Consider the following 18,404-nt stretch of genomic DNA (forward strand, 5'->3'; position numbering starts at 1 on the left):
TAAACATCAAAACATAATTACAGTTCTTAAACTGTTTGGGAGAGTGGGGGATAAAATGAATCAGGTTTCCTGCTCTTGTACAAAACACATTTCCCAGCATACAAAAACACGTGGGCTGAAGTGCTGAGACATGTTCCTAACACAGCATTTTTCATTAAAAGTTGCTACACTAACACTCTTAAACTGATGCCCCATCATTACTCCACTTAGCAGTCACAGCGCTGCAACTCATAACGAATTAATTTGCATTAATGTGGGTTTCATGCATCCTTCCCTGGGTATGCCATTGTGATTCAGGCTTAATAAAACTGACACAATAACATATCGCCTTTTATTTCACTTTCCCAAACAGACCAACCCACCCAAAGACCCACACGAATCCTCTCGATTTTTCAAGCATTTTGCTAATATATTTAATACATCACAATTGGCCCAGCACGCAAGACCCTAGTTATCTCCTCAGTAAATATTTATAGCATCACTCTTTCCCATTCATTCTGCATTTTCTTAGAGAATCTCGCTGTAGCCTACATCTGCAATTCATTGACTTTACAATTTACCACATGTTGGGATGGGAGAGGTCTTAGCTCCATTTGAATCACTACACAAATATGCAAGTGATTTATCGGTTTCAAACTGAAGACTGCAAGAGAGGGACTCCACTTTTCCTGAACATTACTTCTTCTGGCAGACCATGAACAATTACAGTTCGTACTAATTAAGCTCTGTAAATGTGCTGTGCCTTACTAATGCCTGCCAGGCCTCAAATTTATTTTCATGATGCCAAACTTTAGCGAGCAATTTTAACTCCTTCAGAGCTGATCCCACTAATAGCCATTCCTTCCCCTGTAGACCGAGCTGTTTAGGGCCACTTTGTGACCAAAAAAAAAAAAAAAAAAAAAAAAGGTAAAACTATAACAGACTGAATTACCAGCCCGAAATCAGATGTGCCTAAGGAAGAAAAAACCTATCCTGGGAAAACCGAAGAACACCAGGGCTGATAACCCGTTCAAAGATCCCACAGCCCCATCTTTGTAATGAGCTGTTAAGGGATTCATATCTGTCCCTGAGGGCTAGTAAGTTTCTGCATTCCATTGATTAGAAAATAAAACCTTTCAGCCTTGGTCTTTAAGTTTGGGTTGGATGGAGGGAAGGATCTGGCCAGAAATGACAGAGCCATCAGCCCCCCTCAACAGTTACCCACACATCTCAGAATCCCACTCCCCCTTTACCATGTGGTCAGTTTTATAACGCACGCTAAAACAGCCCACTTTTTAAAAAATAAACTAAAGTCGGCAGGATTATTGGGGTCTCGACCACAGATGCCCCACCCCCAGACCCTCACACAATAACTTACATGCAATACATCTGCTGCTGGATATAAAACTCTGGGTGAAAAGTGGATTGGGACCAGTCTTTACTGAGCAAAGCAATATCGTTGTTAACAGCATACACCCCCACCATGGTATTTCCATCTCTCATAAGAAACTTCTAGTCCCTAATTTCAATCCAGCCACTTCCTCAAGTGCAAATCTTTGTCCCATCTCCTTACACTTTTCTAACCAATCTTAGCCAAGCATTTATTCTGCCTCCCCTGCTCTTTTTCTGCGCTCCCTCCCCAAGATACCAGTGCACTTTTCCCAAACGAGTGGCCTTCCCATCCCAAAGGTAAACCTGGATTGTTTTTGTCATCTATTAATTCTTGTAATCAACTCTCCTCACTCTGTGTCACTTTTTTTTTTAAACCCTCGCGTTAACCGGCGCACTCTGCCATGTGTGTATTTTCCCTTCCAGCTCAGTGGAACATCGTATAAATTAAAGAGCAGTCTCCTATATCAGGTTTCTTTAAGTATTCTGAGAAATATGCACAATATAGGCAACAGGATCTCGGGGAAAAAAAAGAAAAGAAAAAAGAAAGACAAGAAAGAAAGGAAAAAGAGAGGAACCAGAAGAAAGGGGGGAAAAGATGCAAACACCTAGAGCAACTTTGCTTTTGTAAAAAGGCATTTGTGCAGAGCCCCCCACTGAATTTCCATCCCTGAAAGTGCTCTTTATAAATGTGTATAACAATAGCCTGGAGGAAAAGTACAAGAGTCAGCTGCCAAAGGGGGGGGGGTGTCTGTCTCAGCAAGCTCAAGACTGTAGAGGTGGGGGTCAGAGGAGGGGAGGGGGCAGCATTTGCGATGGGCTGTCCTCAACGCCCCCATCTCATTGCTTATAATTAGTTGGAGAAATTTGAGCTACTGCCAGTGTCTGCGGACCTTGAATATTATAAGGCCAACGTGGCGTCAAATATCTTAACATTCATAAGTGTTATGGGCTGTAAATAAAGCCTGTGGATTTATGACCCGGTGGCGCTTGCCAGCAAAGGACTGGGGCACATTTCTTTCAGCAGACCTGTCGAGGTGCAAGTTTGCCTTTGGTTGTAAAATTAACCATTTCCTTCACAAATGTGCTCAATTATAAGTCAGAGTTGAAGATTTACTTCCACGGTTGCCAATATCCACTCCCAGAAGAAACTCAGACGCCCACATCACACACCCCTTCAAAAATGAAAGCCTCAAGAATTTGATTCAGCCCCCTCCTTTTCAAAACTCCTGAAATGTGTCACCTCGAAACAGTTATAAATGCGGTTAAAGATATTATCTAATTCCACTTACCAAGACTAAAAAGCTTACACCTACTTCCTTGGAAAGTGCCTATTTATTTGGCAACGCCACGATTTAAAAAAACAAAAAAGGAGTAAATCACTCCTTGCCTGAAGTCTCGTCCCTTCCCCCAGTCTAATGTCACCTACTTCCTGTGTTGGAGAGAGCCTTTGCTAAATCCAGGGTGCCTCACACTTAACTGCCAATAAACCAACTTCCACAGAACTTCCAGACAGCTGGGGAAAAGGTCCTCGGAGTTTTAGTCATGGTCCAGAAACACGCGTCCGCACAAAAATTTGCAGCTGTCCTTTCTCTACAGTGCATTTTTAATGTGATTCAGGGGCCCCTGTCGTGAAACATCTGACAAAATGCAAAATCCACTTAGACACCTTGTAGTTTACCCACTGTGCGTGGGTAAGAGAAGTTGCAACAAACATTTCTCCACCAAGAACCCTAGGCACTTTTTGCATGCACACAGGCACCTCGGGGGATGTGAGGAGGCATTCAAGACCTGGAAAGACGTCTACTGTAATCTTTAAAAGCACAGCCTCTGGTGCAACTATTAAAATGCTGGGTTTCTAAAGCAAATATTTTTTTAATGGCGTGCAGAACTGCAGTTATCCTGCGCTGCGAACAGAACAGCATTCTTGATCTGCCAGCCCCCGGAAACCTTCCTGTAACTTTTTCACAGCTTGCTAAGAAACAGAAAGCTGACCAGCTTCCAGCTGGGACTCTAAATGAAATCCATATCAGCAAAATTAAAAATCAAGGTAGAAAACTCCTAGCAAGGACAAGGATTGTTTTCCTCCAAATCTTTTCTCAATCAGATAGGGGGCATCCGTGAAAGCTACTTCCCTTCAGCAGTCAAAAGTTTCCAAAAACACTTCTTCCAGATAAACACTTTAGGCTCCCAACTGCCTAACAGTTTGTTTCTGGGGTTTCAGAAAGCTTTCATTTCAACAAACTGCAAAGCGCTGGCATATTAAATGTATAATCATTAAAATATGACTTATGGGGTGAATGGTGAGCCCATAATCCAAACTGCAGACATTAAACCCCAACCTATAAAGATTAGCACAGAATTAATACTGTTGCATTCAGACTGAAATCTAAACATGTTCGCCATAAATATTTCTGAAGGAGATGAAAAACAATTAGCATAAATACCAAAGAAGGGCAAGAACACCTGTTCTTTTTCAGGGCGATAAGCATTTTATTGTTCTCTATTTAAAATGTAATGACCTGTGTAATTACAGTAATATTACATTGTTATGTAGGGGCTTGGAATGTCACACTTTGCAAAGTGTTGTCAAAACAATCAGGGGTGAAGGTGGGGGGTGGGAGGACAGCGGGGAAGGACCACCATTAACCCTTCACACTCCGAGGTCTAAATCTTTTGTATTAGAAAGGATTATGTTGTTTGAGCGAGGAGAAAACATCCATTTTTCACCGGGCAGAAAAAGAAGTTGCTGCCCAGCTAAATAAAACCCCAATGAATAGGGCCCTCTTGGTCTCCTTTAAATGCTGGATTCCAAGTTCAAAAATGAATTCAAGATGCTGCTTATTTATTTGTTCAGCCTAGTAGCAAATAGCGTCAGCTGAAAAGCAAAGAACTTTGGATCAAAGATGCAAAAGCTCTAATAATCAAGTCCTTAAAAAGAATTTCAAGCCTAACTGGAATTTCGGCCACCATATTCCATATTCTCATTTGGCAGGAAGGAAAAAGAAATGCAAAACTACTTTTCCAATCAACTTTAAAATGGTAACAGTATTCTTATCTTTAGTATACAATTGTTACCACGATTCTAATATTTGCCGGGTCTATCACCTCCCATCTACTTAACCAGACCTCTCTCCTTAATGCTTTTTTGTATTCGAATCTGTCTTTTTAAAAGCCGGTCCTATTACTGTATCAAAGACTACATTAATGTTATGCAGAAATCTTTGTCGTTTTAAAATAAAATTATTACTATCAAGCTTTATGGCGTCTTCAGCAATTAAAGCATTATTCTTGAGATAATGTATTATTCATCATAAGCTCATTTAATGATACTCCTTAATTCTTTACGTTCTTCAGTAGAAAAGCAGGAATCGGGAATCCAAAGAGTTTGCTTTTTAAAGGATGCGACTGCTTACAGGTACACTCATAAGTAACAGTAAATGTAGCAAGAAAATACCACCACCAAGGAGGGTAGGGAAAAGAACACAGCATATAGCTAATTTGTCTTTACACCTTGCGCTCAGAAACATTCTATGAAGCACTAAGAATTTCAGATGAGCATGAAAAGACTGCTATCTTGCCTATAGGTTCCTTCCGCAGCTGTATCAAATCTGGAATTGCAAGCCGGCCCTCTGATCGAAGACGTCAGGAGTGACACAAAACAGCCTCTCATCCTCATTTCCACTGCTCTGCTTACCGACTTAAATAAATAACTTTAATTTTAGAGCACACAAACTAACACAGGTAACCGATAGGAAGAAGGAAGGGTGGGTGCACAAAGATGCCTGTTGGTGTTTGAGACGCAAATACTAAAACTGCCTCCTGAGTTCAGAAACGTCTTCTCAGACTCAATCTGATGTCACAGCACCAGGCCACCCGCTATGTCCACAATTAAAATAACTAGACGCTGTGTATTCCTACAATGCCCACAAAGGGGGACGGGTTGTTGGGAGCCTTCCTTTTCACACCGGGAAATCATTTATTTGCCTTTAACAATTTCCCTGTTTCCTAATTACAGCACAACACAACTGTTGGAGTTTCAGGACAGAGTAGGTAGGGCAAGACTGCCACCAGTCACAGCCAGGGAATTTGCAAAGAGTCAAGAGGGCCAGCAAGCCTGCCATCAAAGCTCAATATTCAGATGGCCTTTCAGATGGCTAAGTGGATTTTAAAATAATACCAGAGAGGCTTCCATCATAGGGGGAGGGGAGGTGAGTAAGAAATTCTCAGGGTTACTTTGGAATGTCGTTTGGTCGGGTTGGTTATTACACAAACTCTCCCATTCTGAGCCGAGTACTCCCGGCTCAAGATGCCCACAAGCTCCCAAGAAAAATACAACGTAACTGGACTACGTTTCCCCTACAGCTGCAACCCCACAGCCCGGCTCCTGCAGCCTGGAAGAGCTGGCCCAGCGAGAGGAGGTCGGGCTGAAACGCTCTCCCAGCTTCCCAAGCATGCAGAAGCCTGGGCGCAGGGGAGGGAGGTGGGGTGGGTAGGAATAATTATTTCTCTTTCCTAGCCATAAAATATGACCGGTCTAGCATGCCCTTGCCATTTTTGCCAGGGCCCAAAAAACAAGTCAAACCTGATAGTTAATATTTTAATGCTTAAAAACACTTGTAGATCTGATCGACTCCCGTCCGGCGAGCCCTCGGCCATTAGCACCGAGTCCACGGCTGCTGAACAGTGGGTACACTATTTCAAACTGCTATCTCGAGTTACCGACAAAAAAAAAAGGTAGCGTGTGTAAATAAGAGGAAGGGGGAATCAAACCAGAGAAGGTGTAAAATGACAATCCCGAGAAGCCTGGCACAAACGTTTAGAGATTCGTAATCCAGGCTTTAGAGAGGAGGGTGGGATGGGGGGAGGGGGTTCAGGGCAAGGGCAAGGGGCAGAGGCCGGTCGGGGAAGGGGGTGAGCCTTATTAACATATATCAGGGGTGGGCGCAGGACTCCCGCTGAGGGAAGGGACCCCCCAGAGCCTGCACCCTGTGCCGCCCTGGGGCCCCCAAAGTTGGGTGGCCAGCGATCTGCAGCCCACAGCCCACTCCCTTTAAGGAGAGGCGCCTTCGGCCTCCCTCACCCCTGGACACCCTTGGGCCTCGCACGCCCTGGTCTCAGGCACCCGAGGGCCCATCGAGGGCCTTCTCGGAAGCTGGCGAGCGCAGACCCCGCGATACACCCCCAGGCACCAAAATTTCCTAGAAATACATCGAGTCCGGTTGGAGGAGGCCATCCTGGCTGCACACAAACCAAGAACAGCGGCCACGGGGGCCTCTCCACCCCGCGCGGGCCGGGAGAGCCCGCAGCCAGCGCGCCGGGCAGCCGAGCCCGCCACCGCGCCCCAGGGCGCTCGCGGCCCTGTGGGGTTGCCCCAGAAAAGGAAGCCCAGAGCCCCCAAGTTTGCAGTGGGACCAGTCTGGGAAGCGTGACCTTCCAGGGGAAAAGGCGAGGAGGGCTGAGAGCCAGTCATCGCCACTAGAAAGCTAAACAAATAACCAGCCGAAAGAGAAAGCTGAGGCGCTTCTCCAAGGCCCCGGGCTCCGCGCGCCCGCCAGTTCCCAAGTCCAACGCCCGGAGGACAATCCACTCCCTACCCCGCGCCTCGGGCGCAGCCCAGTCACTCAGTCCCCGGCAGCAGCAGCCAAGGGGTTAACCGGGGAAAGCCCAAGACGCCACAAGAGGGAAGGAAGGGAGAGGGAGAAAAGAAAGAGCCACACAGTCATCTTCCCAGGGTGAAGAAACAAACACCACCACCAAAGGGGGCGGGGGGAATCAGAGCGCAAAAAAAAGTTCTTCTGACTTCCCCCCCCCCGCCAACAAAGCCCTGCTTGGAAAGAAAGGTCTCCCCAACATCACGAGGCAACAAACTGAAAGCAAGAACATGGCGAAGTGCAAACAAATCCAGTCCACAAAAGGCAGAAAAGTTTGGAGAGTTTCGGGCTGCCTGGGCCACGAGCGGGGGAGGGGAGGCGGGGAGGGGAGGAGGCGGGGAGGGGGAGGGCAAGCGAGGAGGAGGGAGGGGGCAGGGCAGGGGCCGCATGCAGGGCCGGGAGGGCGGCGAGGGCGGGCGGGCAGCGGGCGGGGGCCGGGCGCGGAGGCACTTACGGTTCGGGCGGTGGGCGAGAGCGATCCGTTGGGGAGGTAGGGGCTCGTCAGGTCGGGGATCATGATGAAGGGGTAGCCGGGATACGGTGGCCCCTTAAAGAGCCCTCCATCTTGCCTCTTGGCCGCTAACATGGCGGGGCGGCGAAGGGACGGCGGCGGCCGCGCGGAGCGGGAGAGAGCGAAGAGAAACTTTTTAGAAAGTGTCCCAAGTGGCCAGGCGCCCCGGCCGGGCCGGCGCATGGCCGGGCCGAACGGGGCGCGGGGCCGGGGCGCGCGGGGCGGCGGGCCCGGGGGGCAGCTCCCGGCGGCTGCCGGGCGCGCGGGGCGTACTCACCTTCTTCCAAACTTTCCCGGGATTTATCTCGGAAACTTTCGGAGCGAGGCGGAGGCCGTCTTTCCGCCTTCCCGGAGGGGTGGAGGTGGGGAGGGCGAGGGGCAAACGCCACGCAGAGGGGGGAGAAGGGGGAAAAAAGAGCCAGCGGGGTGAGGGGGTTTGAGGGGGGAGAGAAAAACAGGGTTACAAGTTTTTGCAATGGTGGCACCACACGGACACGCCGCCCGCCCGGCCCCGCGGCGCCCCACCGCCGCCCCCCAACCCCGACTTCTCCCCTTTAAGCAACATTTGCCAAGCCCAGGAAATAGATTAAAAACCCCACCGGCCCGAGGGGCTTTTCCTACCTCGGAATCGGAGGAGCTGTTTTGATTCGTTTCTGATTCATTGACTAGAGACGATTTGACATCAGCTAAATCCCTCTCTGCCGAGGAGTTTTCGGAGCTCTTCTCCTCCTGCTCGCCCTCGTCTTTGAAGGAAATCAGTTCGTCGTTGGCGCCTAGGTCATCTCCTCCACCGCCGTTCAGCTGCGGCATTTTTTTCACCCACCAGCAGCAATTTTGGAAGAAAAATGAAGGAGGAAGAAAAACCAAAAAAAAAAAAAAAAACCCAAAAAGTTTTGCCCCCCCCAAAAAAAATAATGCAAGAAAAAGACGAGTCCAAGGTGAACTTTTTTCTGCTTTGGGGTCTTTTTCTCCTGGGGAGGGGAAAGAGGGAGGAGGGGAGGGGAAGGGGGGGAGATCTTCTGCACGCGTGAGTTTGGGTTTCTTTTTTCTCTCGTTCCCAAGGATCCGATCAATGTGCAAAAAAATAATAAATAAAAAAGGGGGGTAAAAAAACACACCAACAACAACAAGAAGTCAGATATAAAGAGCAAAGGGGGGGGAAGCCGAAGATACAGGAGGAGCTCGTGCCGCTCGGATTTGAGTGAGTTGAAGTTAGACTGAGAGCTTTTCAGTTCAAAGGCGGCGCTGATTGACAGATAGAAAAGGGGGATCGAAATCCGGAGGAACGGAGTAGTCTGGGAGCGGAGATTATTGACAGGGCGAGAGGAACACACTCGCTTAATGAGATGCCGGGGGGCGGGGCCAGTTCGGTGACGTCTGCATAAATAAACAGCCGGGGTGGGCGGGGCGGGGGAGGCTAACAATGATCCTTTCGGGCGCCGGGAGAGGGAGGAGGGAGAGGAGGAGGAGGAGGAGAGGGGCGGGGGAGGTGGGGGGAGAGAGACGGAGGGAGGAGTGCGCAGGGGGAGAGGCCTGCGCTGAGTGTGTGCGAGCCCGGGAGTCTGGGCGAGGGAACGGGGACTCGCTCCGGGAGGGGGGAGGCTTCAGAAAGACAATGCGGAGTACGAGAGGAGGGAAAGGGGGTGGCGACCGAGTCAGGAATCCGAGCTGAGGAAGGCGGAAGGAAAGCCCACTTGGGGGGCGGGGATGGGGAGAGGCCCAGAAAAAGTACACTTCAGAAATATTAGAAATAAGCCTTAAGGAAGGGGAAAAGAAGGAGAGGAGAGTATTGCGAAGAAGAGGTGGGGGGGTGCTTAGTGGTTAGGCCAGCAGTGAAATCAGCCACCCTTGGGCGGGATGTAACAGAAGTGGTCAAAAAGAGAGATCAACCCTCCACTTTCAGAGAGCTTGGGGAAGTGGAGGGCTGGGCAAAGTTCCTGGTCATCTGCAGTGAAAGAAACTATTAACCCACGAGGTCTTCCCTCCCCTTTTTGTTTATTAATAGTGAATCATTTCACTAAATCTTAAGCCTCACTAGAATAAATATGCCAAGATGACTTTTTATCCAAAAAACAATCAAATACTGTAGTGTTTGTCAGAGGCATTAAAAATATCCTTAAGGAAAAATACATGATTCTTTTCAATGTAGAGCGTTGTCTTTTTTTTTTTTTTTTCTTAAACTGACGTTGGAGGTGGTAGGAAATGAACTAGAATTCAAAGTCCTTTCTGACTTTGGAGGTGAAAAGTTTGGGCGTTAACACAGCCAGGGAAAATAAAACTGAAAGTTTACCAACCCCTGGGATCAGTGGTGCTGGAGTCTTTCTGGAAGGGGGGTGTGAAATGAAATCCCTGAAAGACTGACCAAATAATCAAGATGTAGATGGCTCTGGCAGGAAATTGCTAACCCCATTGATGCCGGAAGACCTCAGGGAGGAGATGGAAAACTTGAGGTTTGAGGCAGGTATTTGTTGATTTTTAGGCTCTCTCCTGGGGAGCAGATTGATTTGCTACAAAATGGGGAAGAAAATTATGTTAAAGGGGAAAAGGCCTGGGTCCCAAAACACGGTGTACCTGGAAAATGGAGCAAGAACGCTCATTTTCTTGCAAATATCCAATGAGAAGTGGACTGGAATCTACAACATGAAAGGGGATAAAAAGAACCAGAAAAAAAGAAATCAGTAAAAATTAGCAAATTGCCTGTTAGGAACAGTGTTGGTCTAGAGTCCATGATGTACTAAATTATTTCACCCATCCCTAAAAAACATCTCACCTGCTTTTCAGCTGGCCCATCAGCACCTAAGCTTTCCAAACGAAAGTAGATTTACCATGTAATATTTAGAGAGTTTGGGTTTTCAGCAAAACTGTTTTATACGCTAAGGTCTCAGAAATAAGACTCCTAAAAATAATGATACCAAGATTGACAAGGCCAATGAATTCCCCTGCACTGGAAAAAAATGTGTAACCATATTTGCACACTAAAGAGTAAGATGCAGGCAAAATTAAAATGTGGTGGGGGGGGTTGGGGGGTGGCTACAGAGGAAAATCACTGTAACTCCCAACTTTAATATTAATCAGAAAATCAGAAATAGAGTGAGAAGGAGCCTGAAAAGAAGTAAAACAAATGTGTACATTTAATCAGACAGGATTGCATAGGATACAAAGCACAGGGCTAATTAGTCTCAGCAGGTAGGACTAACCTTCAGACTTCATAAATAAATAAGGCGGGCACAGTTTCTAAGAGGGTGAGTAGAGACAGAAAGGATTATTTCAAGACACCAAGTAAAAACATGAAGAATGAAATGCTTCACTGTTAAATCCATGTACAAATGGATTTAACAGTTTTCTTTTTTGAGGTCTTTTCACTTGGTTGCCTTCAGATTTACACATGTAGCGAATGACCATAGCTCTTCACGCTTGCTAATCGTCACCTGTATACTCAGTGTACAGCATAGACTTTCCTAAGGCCTGTTTTAAGGTCTTATTTGCTTAAACTGGAACGCATTTATAGTAACTCAATTCTAGGGTAATTTCTTTGTCCTGTACAGTGGCATTTTTATTTTAATCTAATCTTGATGTGAATTAAGTTGGATAATGAGGACTTCTATGTCCTTTATAGGACTTACCTGGATAGTAAAAGCTCATAAATATACTGAATTAAAATTTTAAAGAGTCTACCTGTTGTTTTTAATGTCCTGGTCTGCATTTTTATCATGTGTAAACACCAAGGGTTTTTCTTCCAATGATTAGTATCCATTCCGGCATATCTTTATATTTCTCATTCAAAGGAAACTCTTGAATCCTTCCTCCTTTAAATCTCTGATTTAATTAAGCAATTAAAAGTTATTCCATGATAGCACACATGCCACATTCAATCTCACTGCTTTGTGTCATAAAAAGGCTTGGGGAGACTAGCAAGATCTCAGAGGGTCAATTACCCCTGAGTCTCTGAAAGGGCTTCAGGTGATGCCAGGATAGGGGAGAAACGGTGGAGGGTGTGAAACTGAAATTGGCGAAAAGCAAGGTAATATAATATTAAAAAAAAAAAAAGTCAGATTGGCCCACAACGTGGACATGTAATTTGTAGATTTGGTGTGAAATGTTAAACAACAGTTGGCTTGGGTCCAGGTGTTGAGGCTACTTCTCTCTATAGGTGCTGATGACTGACTCCTGGTTAGTAGGACCAAGAGTTCTTCCCCAAAGGCCGGGGTTCTAAACACAGGGAGGAAACCAGACCAGTCCTGACTTGAGCCTGAGCCTAGCAGTTTTGCATATTGGGGGTTGGGCAGATTGGAGGAGAAGCTGTGACCTCTTCCCTCCCAGGTCCTGGACTATAAGGAGACTGTCCCTTAGCACCCCCTCCTTCTCCTCCTCCTCATCCACTGCCCTTCTGCTGTTTCTCGTCTCTGTTTTCTCCTTCCCTTCAGCCATCCCTGTGTTGATAGTAGTAATCTGCATTTAACCTCAAAAATTAAGAGACTAGGTTATCTCTCTCATGGGCACTTCCTACTTCATTCTTCTTGGGGAGCGTAAAAAGAAAGTTTCGGTTTATATAAATCACTTTTTGGGCATCAGTTCCCTTTGAGGAGGAGGAATTGTGGCGAATTAGTAGGTCCCCTCTGAAATGTGGGACCGCGCTTGATGAGATGACAGAAACTGGCCGGCCATTGGCCTTGTTACCTATGGCCCCTTAGTCCTATCTCACCTGACAGGTGAGGTGGTTGGACTGGATATCTTCTTAGGTCCTTTCTAACATTCAGAGAGTCCATGATTCCATATTTTCAGCCCACACCCCAGTTATGCTAAGAGGCTCACTGGCACACCAGCAAAAGGGACAAACTCTATTGGAAGTTTAGCTTTAGAATTTAGGAAAAACAAGGATAGTCTGCTTAGAGTCACCAGAAGTAGAGAAAACATGTTGACAACCATATTCAGCTCCCCCAATCACTTAGCAAGATTCTACTAAATTATCCTCGACAGGGTTGTGTACATGCGTGCACGTGTGTGTGTGTGTGTGTGTGTGTGTGTGTGTGTTCATGTTCTGTGTGATTTTTCTTTAAAGATCCAAGCTCCAAGATGGATGATCTGTTACCCACTGTGTTGGACTTATCTATGCAGGGAGTGTACTGACTGAGGGAAGCCAAAAAAAGAATCTGAAAACATAAGGAAGCTATAAAATGGGGAAATGTTTAGAAGCCAAAGTCCTGATTCCACTGTGAGATTTTCTGTTTGCTTTTTGTTCTGCGTGGGTGATGGTTCCTTATTTGGATCTTGAGGAAAGCTACTCCCTTAGCCAACATAGGAACACTAAAAATTGGACACCTGAGAGTTTTCAGCTTTAGCAGGAGGAAGGGGTAGGCAAAAAGGGCCCCCTTCCCAGACATCCTTTTATTTTCCCCCAGTGATTCTGTCAAGGGATGTGGAAAGGCACACACCCTCTTCTTGGAACCCTGAGGAACACTGTTCTGTTCTGGCATTTTTCTGAAGTGCCTGGCTTGATCACCTTGCTTCAGCTAATGACAGGTCCAGGCAATAAAGTGACAATAATGCCTGATGATCCAAGGGTTAATCGGGAGATGTATGCATTTGTACAAGGTTTTGTACAAGGTTTCGTCACCTGCCTTCTTAGCTGTTCACTACCGCTATAGGCATTTGTGACAGCAGCAGCCTTTCGAAAGACATCAGTCCTCCATAAACACACCTTTCTTATTGACAAGATGTCTTTTAACCCTAATAGTAATGGAAGAAGGCCAATAAATGAAACATTTACTGCATAACTTGCCTTATTTTGGGGTGGTGTACATTTCCTTTCTAGCCGTCTCTAGAAGATGTTTTCAGCCTAATTTGCTCCCTAGAAATTTCGCTTGCTACAGTTATACGTCTATGACGTTTTATTGCCTGAAGCCAAGTCTGCATAAGAACTTTCTTAAGATATACTTATCCTAATGCCAGGCTACAGGAACCAGGCTGCTTTATGCTGAATTATTTGTGCTACCGGATATACAGGGCAGAGACTTCCCAAGAGTCATTGCCATAGGGTAGGTCTAAATGTTTCTGAGAAGGGAAGGAAAAGGCAGGAAAAAGGTGAAAGAAGTTTCATCTAGGTTGATTTGTAGAAGTCTTTAGAATTAATAATTGCGGGTGTATTTAACATATTAAAATGCCCGAGGTTTTCTTTGCTTTCCTTTAAAAAAAAAAAAAAAGCTTCAGTGACCCCATCCTTTTTCAGAGAACATCCTTACCTGCTCAAACCCACTGTTATGTTCAAAAATGTCATGGATATCAAAGCACCTTCCACAAAAACATGGGCACTTTAACTTGAGGCAAACATGATGTCCACCAACATTGAGCAATCACATAAGGTGGTTTACATCTGTTCAAGGGACAGAGCAGGTGAAATTTCAGGGGAGGACATACCATTGTTTCCCCTGTAATTTATCTAGGTGTGGGCTGACACACCTGCTTCTGGCCAAAAGCATCATGGGACAGAGCAGGTGAAGGATCTAAGGAGACTCCCATATCCACAGTGTGAAGATTTCAGGCTTGGTTCCCCCCCAGGAATCCAAAGCAGCTTTGAGCCCCAGTCTTTCCTTGAGGAAGGACTAAATCTATGTTGATCAAATCACTTGAGACTGAATTAGAATCAGCTCCCCGCTGCCTTGCAAAAATCCCAATTGCTTCTGTAAATTCCAATGATATTCGTGGATTATATTTCCTAATGAAACACTCATTTGGACAGGAAAGGGAAGAAAGATAAATGATGAGTTTCAGGGTCCAGAGTGAGTTTGGGTCGCAGTACAGACAACAGCCTGCAGCATGGGTGCAGCAACAAGGAGGGAGGCTTCCAGTGGACTGTCTGCTGTGTCTTGGTAGCCTGAGGGCACGCTGTAAATACCTAGAGCATGAGGGAAGGCATTAATTGTTATTTCTTAAAGGTTCCAGGATGCCAAGAGTGAGAGATTATAATGACCCCAAAACCCCATAAGAAGCACAGCTGCCCCTCCCAGCAACACTGCCCTTGGAAACGTGATCTTTCTCTATGCATGGTACCCAGACACTGATTCTCCCATGCTTTCTCAAGACAGCCCAGGTTCCTGATGGTTTGTGTACGGAAAAAGCAAGTACATTCCTTACTCCAACCCAGCAAAGGGCTCTGCCCCTGTGGAAACTCAAGTCCTGGGTAGAGAAGAACCAGCAGAGGCCCCGCCCACTCCCCTTCTCAGTCCTACCAGTGTTCACCAGGGGCTGGAGTGATGGTGTCTAGGTGCCTATGAGACCCTCCTAACCCCGCCAGGCCCTGCCGCCCACCCCCATCACCCAACAGCAAAGGTGGTAACTATCTGGAAGCCAGATGGGGCCTTCCTAAAGGAAGGATCTGATACTGATGTCTTGTAATCTTTTCTTCTCTAAAGGACCCTCACATACCCCTCTGTAGAAGCATCATCTTTCTAATGCGCTCTTCTGGCTGTTCATGTTATTTTATTGCTGGCTGCAAAACACCGTTTAAAAAAAAGTATAATTGTTCATTAAAGTATTTGAAAGGATGAAGGATGTGTTCCTTCGAAAATATCAACAGCACTTTTTTCCCTAGATGATAGAAGTGGGGGTAATTTTTACTTGCATTTGTATACTTTTCTATACTATCTGGTTTTGTTTGGTCTTAAAAGCCAGGCATGGATTATTTGCATCATCATCAGAAAGAAAATGCTTTTCTTTCTATTTTAAGAAATAAATGCTTTGGTTTTCCTCCTCCTTCTCATAGCCATCCCTCCTCCCCCAAATTGGGGGTAAAAAGGTACCTGTTGCTACGTTGCAAGTGACATGTCATTTTTAAAGCTCTGTTTGCCGAATTTTTCTCTACTTGAATTTCAGAGCACATGGATGACAAAGGATTCCATTTCACTCCTTTAATTTAAAAATAAATAATGAGCCCCACCCACCCAAAATAAGCTCCGAGATCCGCATGCAGATTTCACAGAGGCAGCATCCTCTGTCCTTTAAGGATATTGTCCTTCTACAAAGCCCTTTCTTAAACATTGCTCCACCTGCTACTCACAATACCTTGTGAGGTAGAGGGGACAAATATAATTATCCCCATTTTATAGGGAAGGAAACCGAGGCTCCCAGAGGTCCATCGCAGAGCTGGCAATGACCAGGCCAAGACTGGAAGTCAAGTTTCCCGATTCCATGTCCAGGTCTTCTTTTGCTACTGGTTCCTGGGTCAACCCAGCAACAGAATCACTCTCACCAATTTTCTGTGCTATTCTGGTGGTAAAAAGAAGATCTTGGCAAAAACATAATTAATTTCTTCTAAAGCAAAACTCACACCTGTCCTTCAGCTACCTTGTCAAATAGAGGACATTTCTCCTCAAGTCTCATCCATTCCTCTCTCACTTGCTTCTTCTGGATGCCTAGGGCTGTCTCCCCAATTTACCTCCTTCCTTATACCACCCCCCAAAAAGTGCCACAGTTTCTTAACCTCCGTGCTATTGACATTTGGGACTGAATAATTCCTTGTTGTGCAGGGCTGTCCTTGTGTTGTTGGACATTGAGTAGCATCTGTGATCTACACACTAGTTGACAGTGGAACCCCTCCCCATGTCATCACAGGAAAAAATGTCTCCAGAAATTGCCACATGTCCCTTTTTGCAAATTGTAAGGGACCAAAATCACCCCCAGTGGAGAACCAGTGCTCTATAGCAAATCACTTCTCTGAAAGGAGTCTGGTAAACTCACTCACTTTAGTAAGTCAGTTCTCTAACTGATGGGGGGGGGGCCCACATCCCCTCTCCTTCCAGCCAACCGGGAGCTGTATCAGAATGGCCAGGGGAGTTGTTTCAAACTGTGCCACCTCCACTCCCTGGTGAGAACCTATGCCCTGCACTAAAGGGCATCTTAGTCTCACCAGAAGGGTTCAAATTTTGGCTCTGCTATGTATGAATGTGTGACATGGGGCCAATGCATAAATTATTCTGCCTCTACTTACTCATCTATGAAATGGGGACATAACATCTATGTCTGAGTGTTATCTTGAGGATTCAATGAAATAACAGGTACAATTGCCTTGATCACAGAGGCTTTCAATAGAGCAGATTTCCTTTCCTGCCTCCCCTCTCCAGATGGAAATGGAGTGCCAGGATTTAGCACGGTCCTGGCTCCACGGGAGGGCTCAGTACATCTTAGCTCTTATCACTGTTATTTTATCTCTCCTGGTTACTCCTCTCAAGAGTGGCTGCACTGTAAAAAGGAAAGATGCCTAAACTCAAAGCAAACATCTGGAATGGTGACTTTCAAGCACCAAAGACAGGCCGGGCAGTTACAGCAAAAGCTCTTTAGGATCTCTTTGTGGTGCTGTCCGTCAGGAGAGGGCCACCCCCACCGCGAGAGGGTCCCCTACCACCCTTCTCTCCCTGCCCCTTGGGCAAATCCCTCCCACTCAGTGAGGGAGAGCAGCACGACAGATTTCAAAAGCCCCCAAGGCTTCGTCTCAATTGTCTAGTAATTTAATAATACGCAGCCCTTTGCAAACACTAATTAAGCAAGAGCAAGTTCCCTGGTGAGGGAGGCCAGCCACCCTCCCAACCCTGGCCCCTGCTTTCAAATGGGAGGTGACTGAGAGGTGGCTCCCCAGAGAAGTGGTTTGCCTGGGGCTAAAGAAAAAAGAAAGGAAGAAGCTAGGTCAAAAGGGAAGAGAGGAATTCCAGGTCAGAGGCCGGCAGGGGCTTGGTCCAGTCAAGGCTACCACTGGCCACTCCTTTAGAACAGGGGCTCTCCTAGCTCTTCTGCTTCTCAGGGGAGGGTGGCAGGGACCCCCTCTCACCAGTATCTCACCAGGAAAATGCACTCACCCTTAAATTTTTGCAAATACTTTCTAGACTTTCTATTAACAATTCCTGTCCTGAATAATCATTAAGTAAAGTCTTCACATTGGTTGAGTCTTTTACAATTTTAGAAGTGCTCTCCAACAGTCAGGCACTAGGATGCGGAGATGAGCCACGTGGGTTCTAGAATGATGGCCTTGAACCTGCCAGTGCCACTCCCCAGCTGGGTTTCCTCCAACACAGTATTTCACCTCCCTCCATTTCTGTTTCCTTTTACATAAAATGGAGTTAGTAAAAGTAGCTCTTGTTAAAATTATTTCCATTTTACAGATGAAATAACCCTGAGACTGGGGAAAACTGGGGAAAACTGGGCCAAACTCACTCAAGTCAGTAAAGCCTCGGGGGTGGGGGGCACTCGAGGTTCTGACTCATCATATATCGCTCTGCCTCCCCCATTAAAACCTTTAAAACTTTTTGCTGAAGTATAGCATTCATATAGTAAAGTGTAAAAACCTTAAAACATTCAGTTTGGTAAGTTTTTAGAAATGGGCACACCCAGAGGGGAGGGTATAGCTCAATGGTAGAGCGTGTGCCTCGCATGCATTAGGTCCTGGGTTCAATCCCCAGTACCTCCCTCAAAAAGTGTAAATAAATAAATAAACCTAATTACCTCCCCTCACCAAAAAAAACCTAAAAAAAATTTTTTTAAATAAATAAAAAAAAAGAAACAGGCACATCCATGTAAGCGCTATCTAGATCAAAATAATAGAACAGTATTATCAGAGTGACAGAAGCAATCTTCATGTGCCCTCCAAGTCAATATCACCCCAACCAGAGTAGAGTTGCTAGATTTAGCAAATAAAAATATTGCTTAGGACTACTTATAATAATCAAAAATTATTTGCTAATCTGAAATTCAACTTTAATTAGATGGCCTGTATTTTATCTAGCAATCCTACGCCAAAAGCAACCACTGTTCTGACTTTTATGGCATTAGAATAGCTTTGTGTACATCACAGAAATGGAATCATATGATATTGTACTCTTTGAGTT

At 45.8% G+C, this 18,404-nt stretch overlaps 1 protein-coding gene, 1 long non-coding RNA gene and 1 other non-coding gene across 43 annotated transcripts in view; 2 read left to right on the forward strand and 1 right to left on the reverse strand.

Annotated features, from left to right (window-relative positions):
• TCF7L2 (transcription factor 7 like 2) overlaps positions 1 to 8,858 on the reverse strand; it is a 190,686-nt gene extending 181,828 nt beyond the window's left edge. For 12 of the 41 annotated variants that reach the window (XM_032490902.1, XM_032490901.1, XM_032490909.1 and 9 more), the window contains exons 1-3: positions 8,155 to 8,856; positions 7,811 to 7,877; positions 7,477 to 7,601 (exon numbers count right to left, since the gene is read on the reverse strand). In XM_032490902.1, coding sequence (XP_032346793.1) covers positions 7,477 to 7,601; positions 7,811 to 7,877; positions 8,155 to 8,343 — 381 coding nt within the window. In that variant the 5' untranslated portion in view covers positions 8,344 to 8,856. Of the gene's footprint in view, positions 1 to 7,476; positions 7,602 to 7,810; positions 7,878 to 8,154 lie in introns of all 41 variants that reach the window. The other 29 variants (XM_032490911.1, XM_032490914.1, XM_032490913.1 and 26 more) reach the window with 3 other exon arrangements.
• Positions 6,013 to 8,435, forward strand: LOC116667001. Its single transcript, XR_004323783.1, has 2 exons — positions 6,013 to 6,105; positions 8,203 to 8,435. It is a non-coding gene; the product is annotated as an uncharacterized LOC116667001 (long non-coding RNA).
• A 9,056-nt stretch (positions 8,859 to 17,914) lies between the features above and the next one.
• Positions 17,915 to 17,986, forward strand: TRNAA-CGC. Its single transcript has one exon. It is a non-coding gene; the product is annotated as a tRNA-Ala (tRNA).
• Positions 17,987 to 18,404: the final 418 nt, after the last annotated feature.

Source organism: Camelus ferus, chromosome 11 (assembly GCF_009834535.1).
Source record: "Camelus ferus isolate YT-003-E chromosome 11, BCGSAC_Cfer_1.0, whole genome shotgun sequence".
NCBI lineage: Eukaryota > Metazoa > Chordata > Mammalia > Artiodactyla > Camelidae > Camelus > Camelus ferus.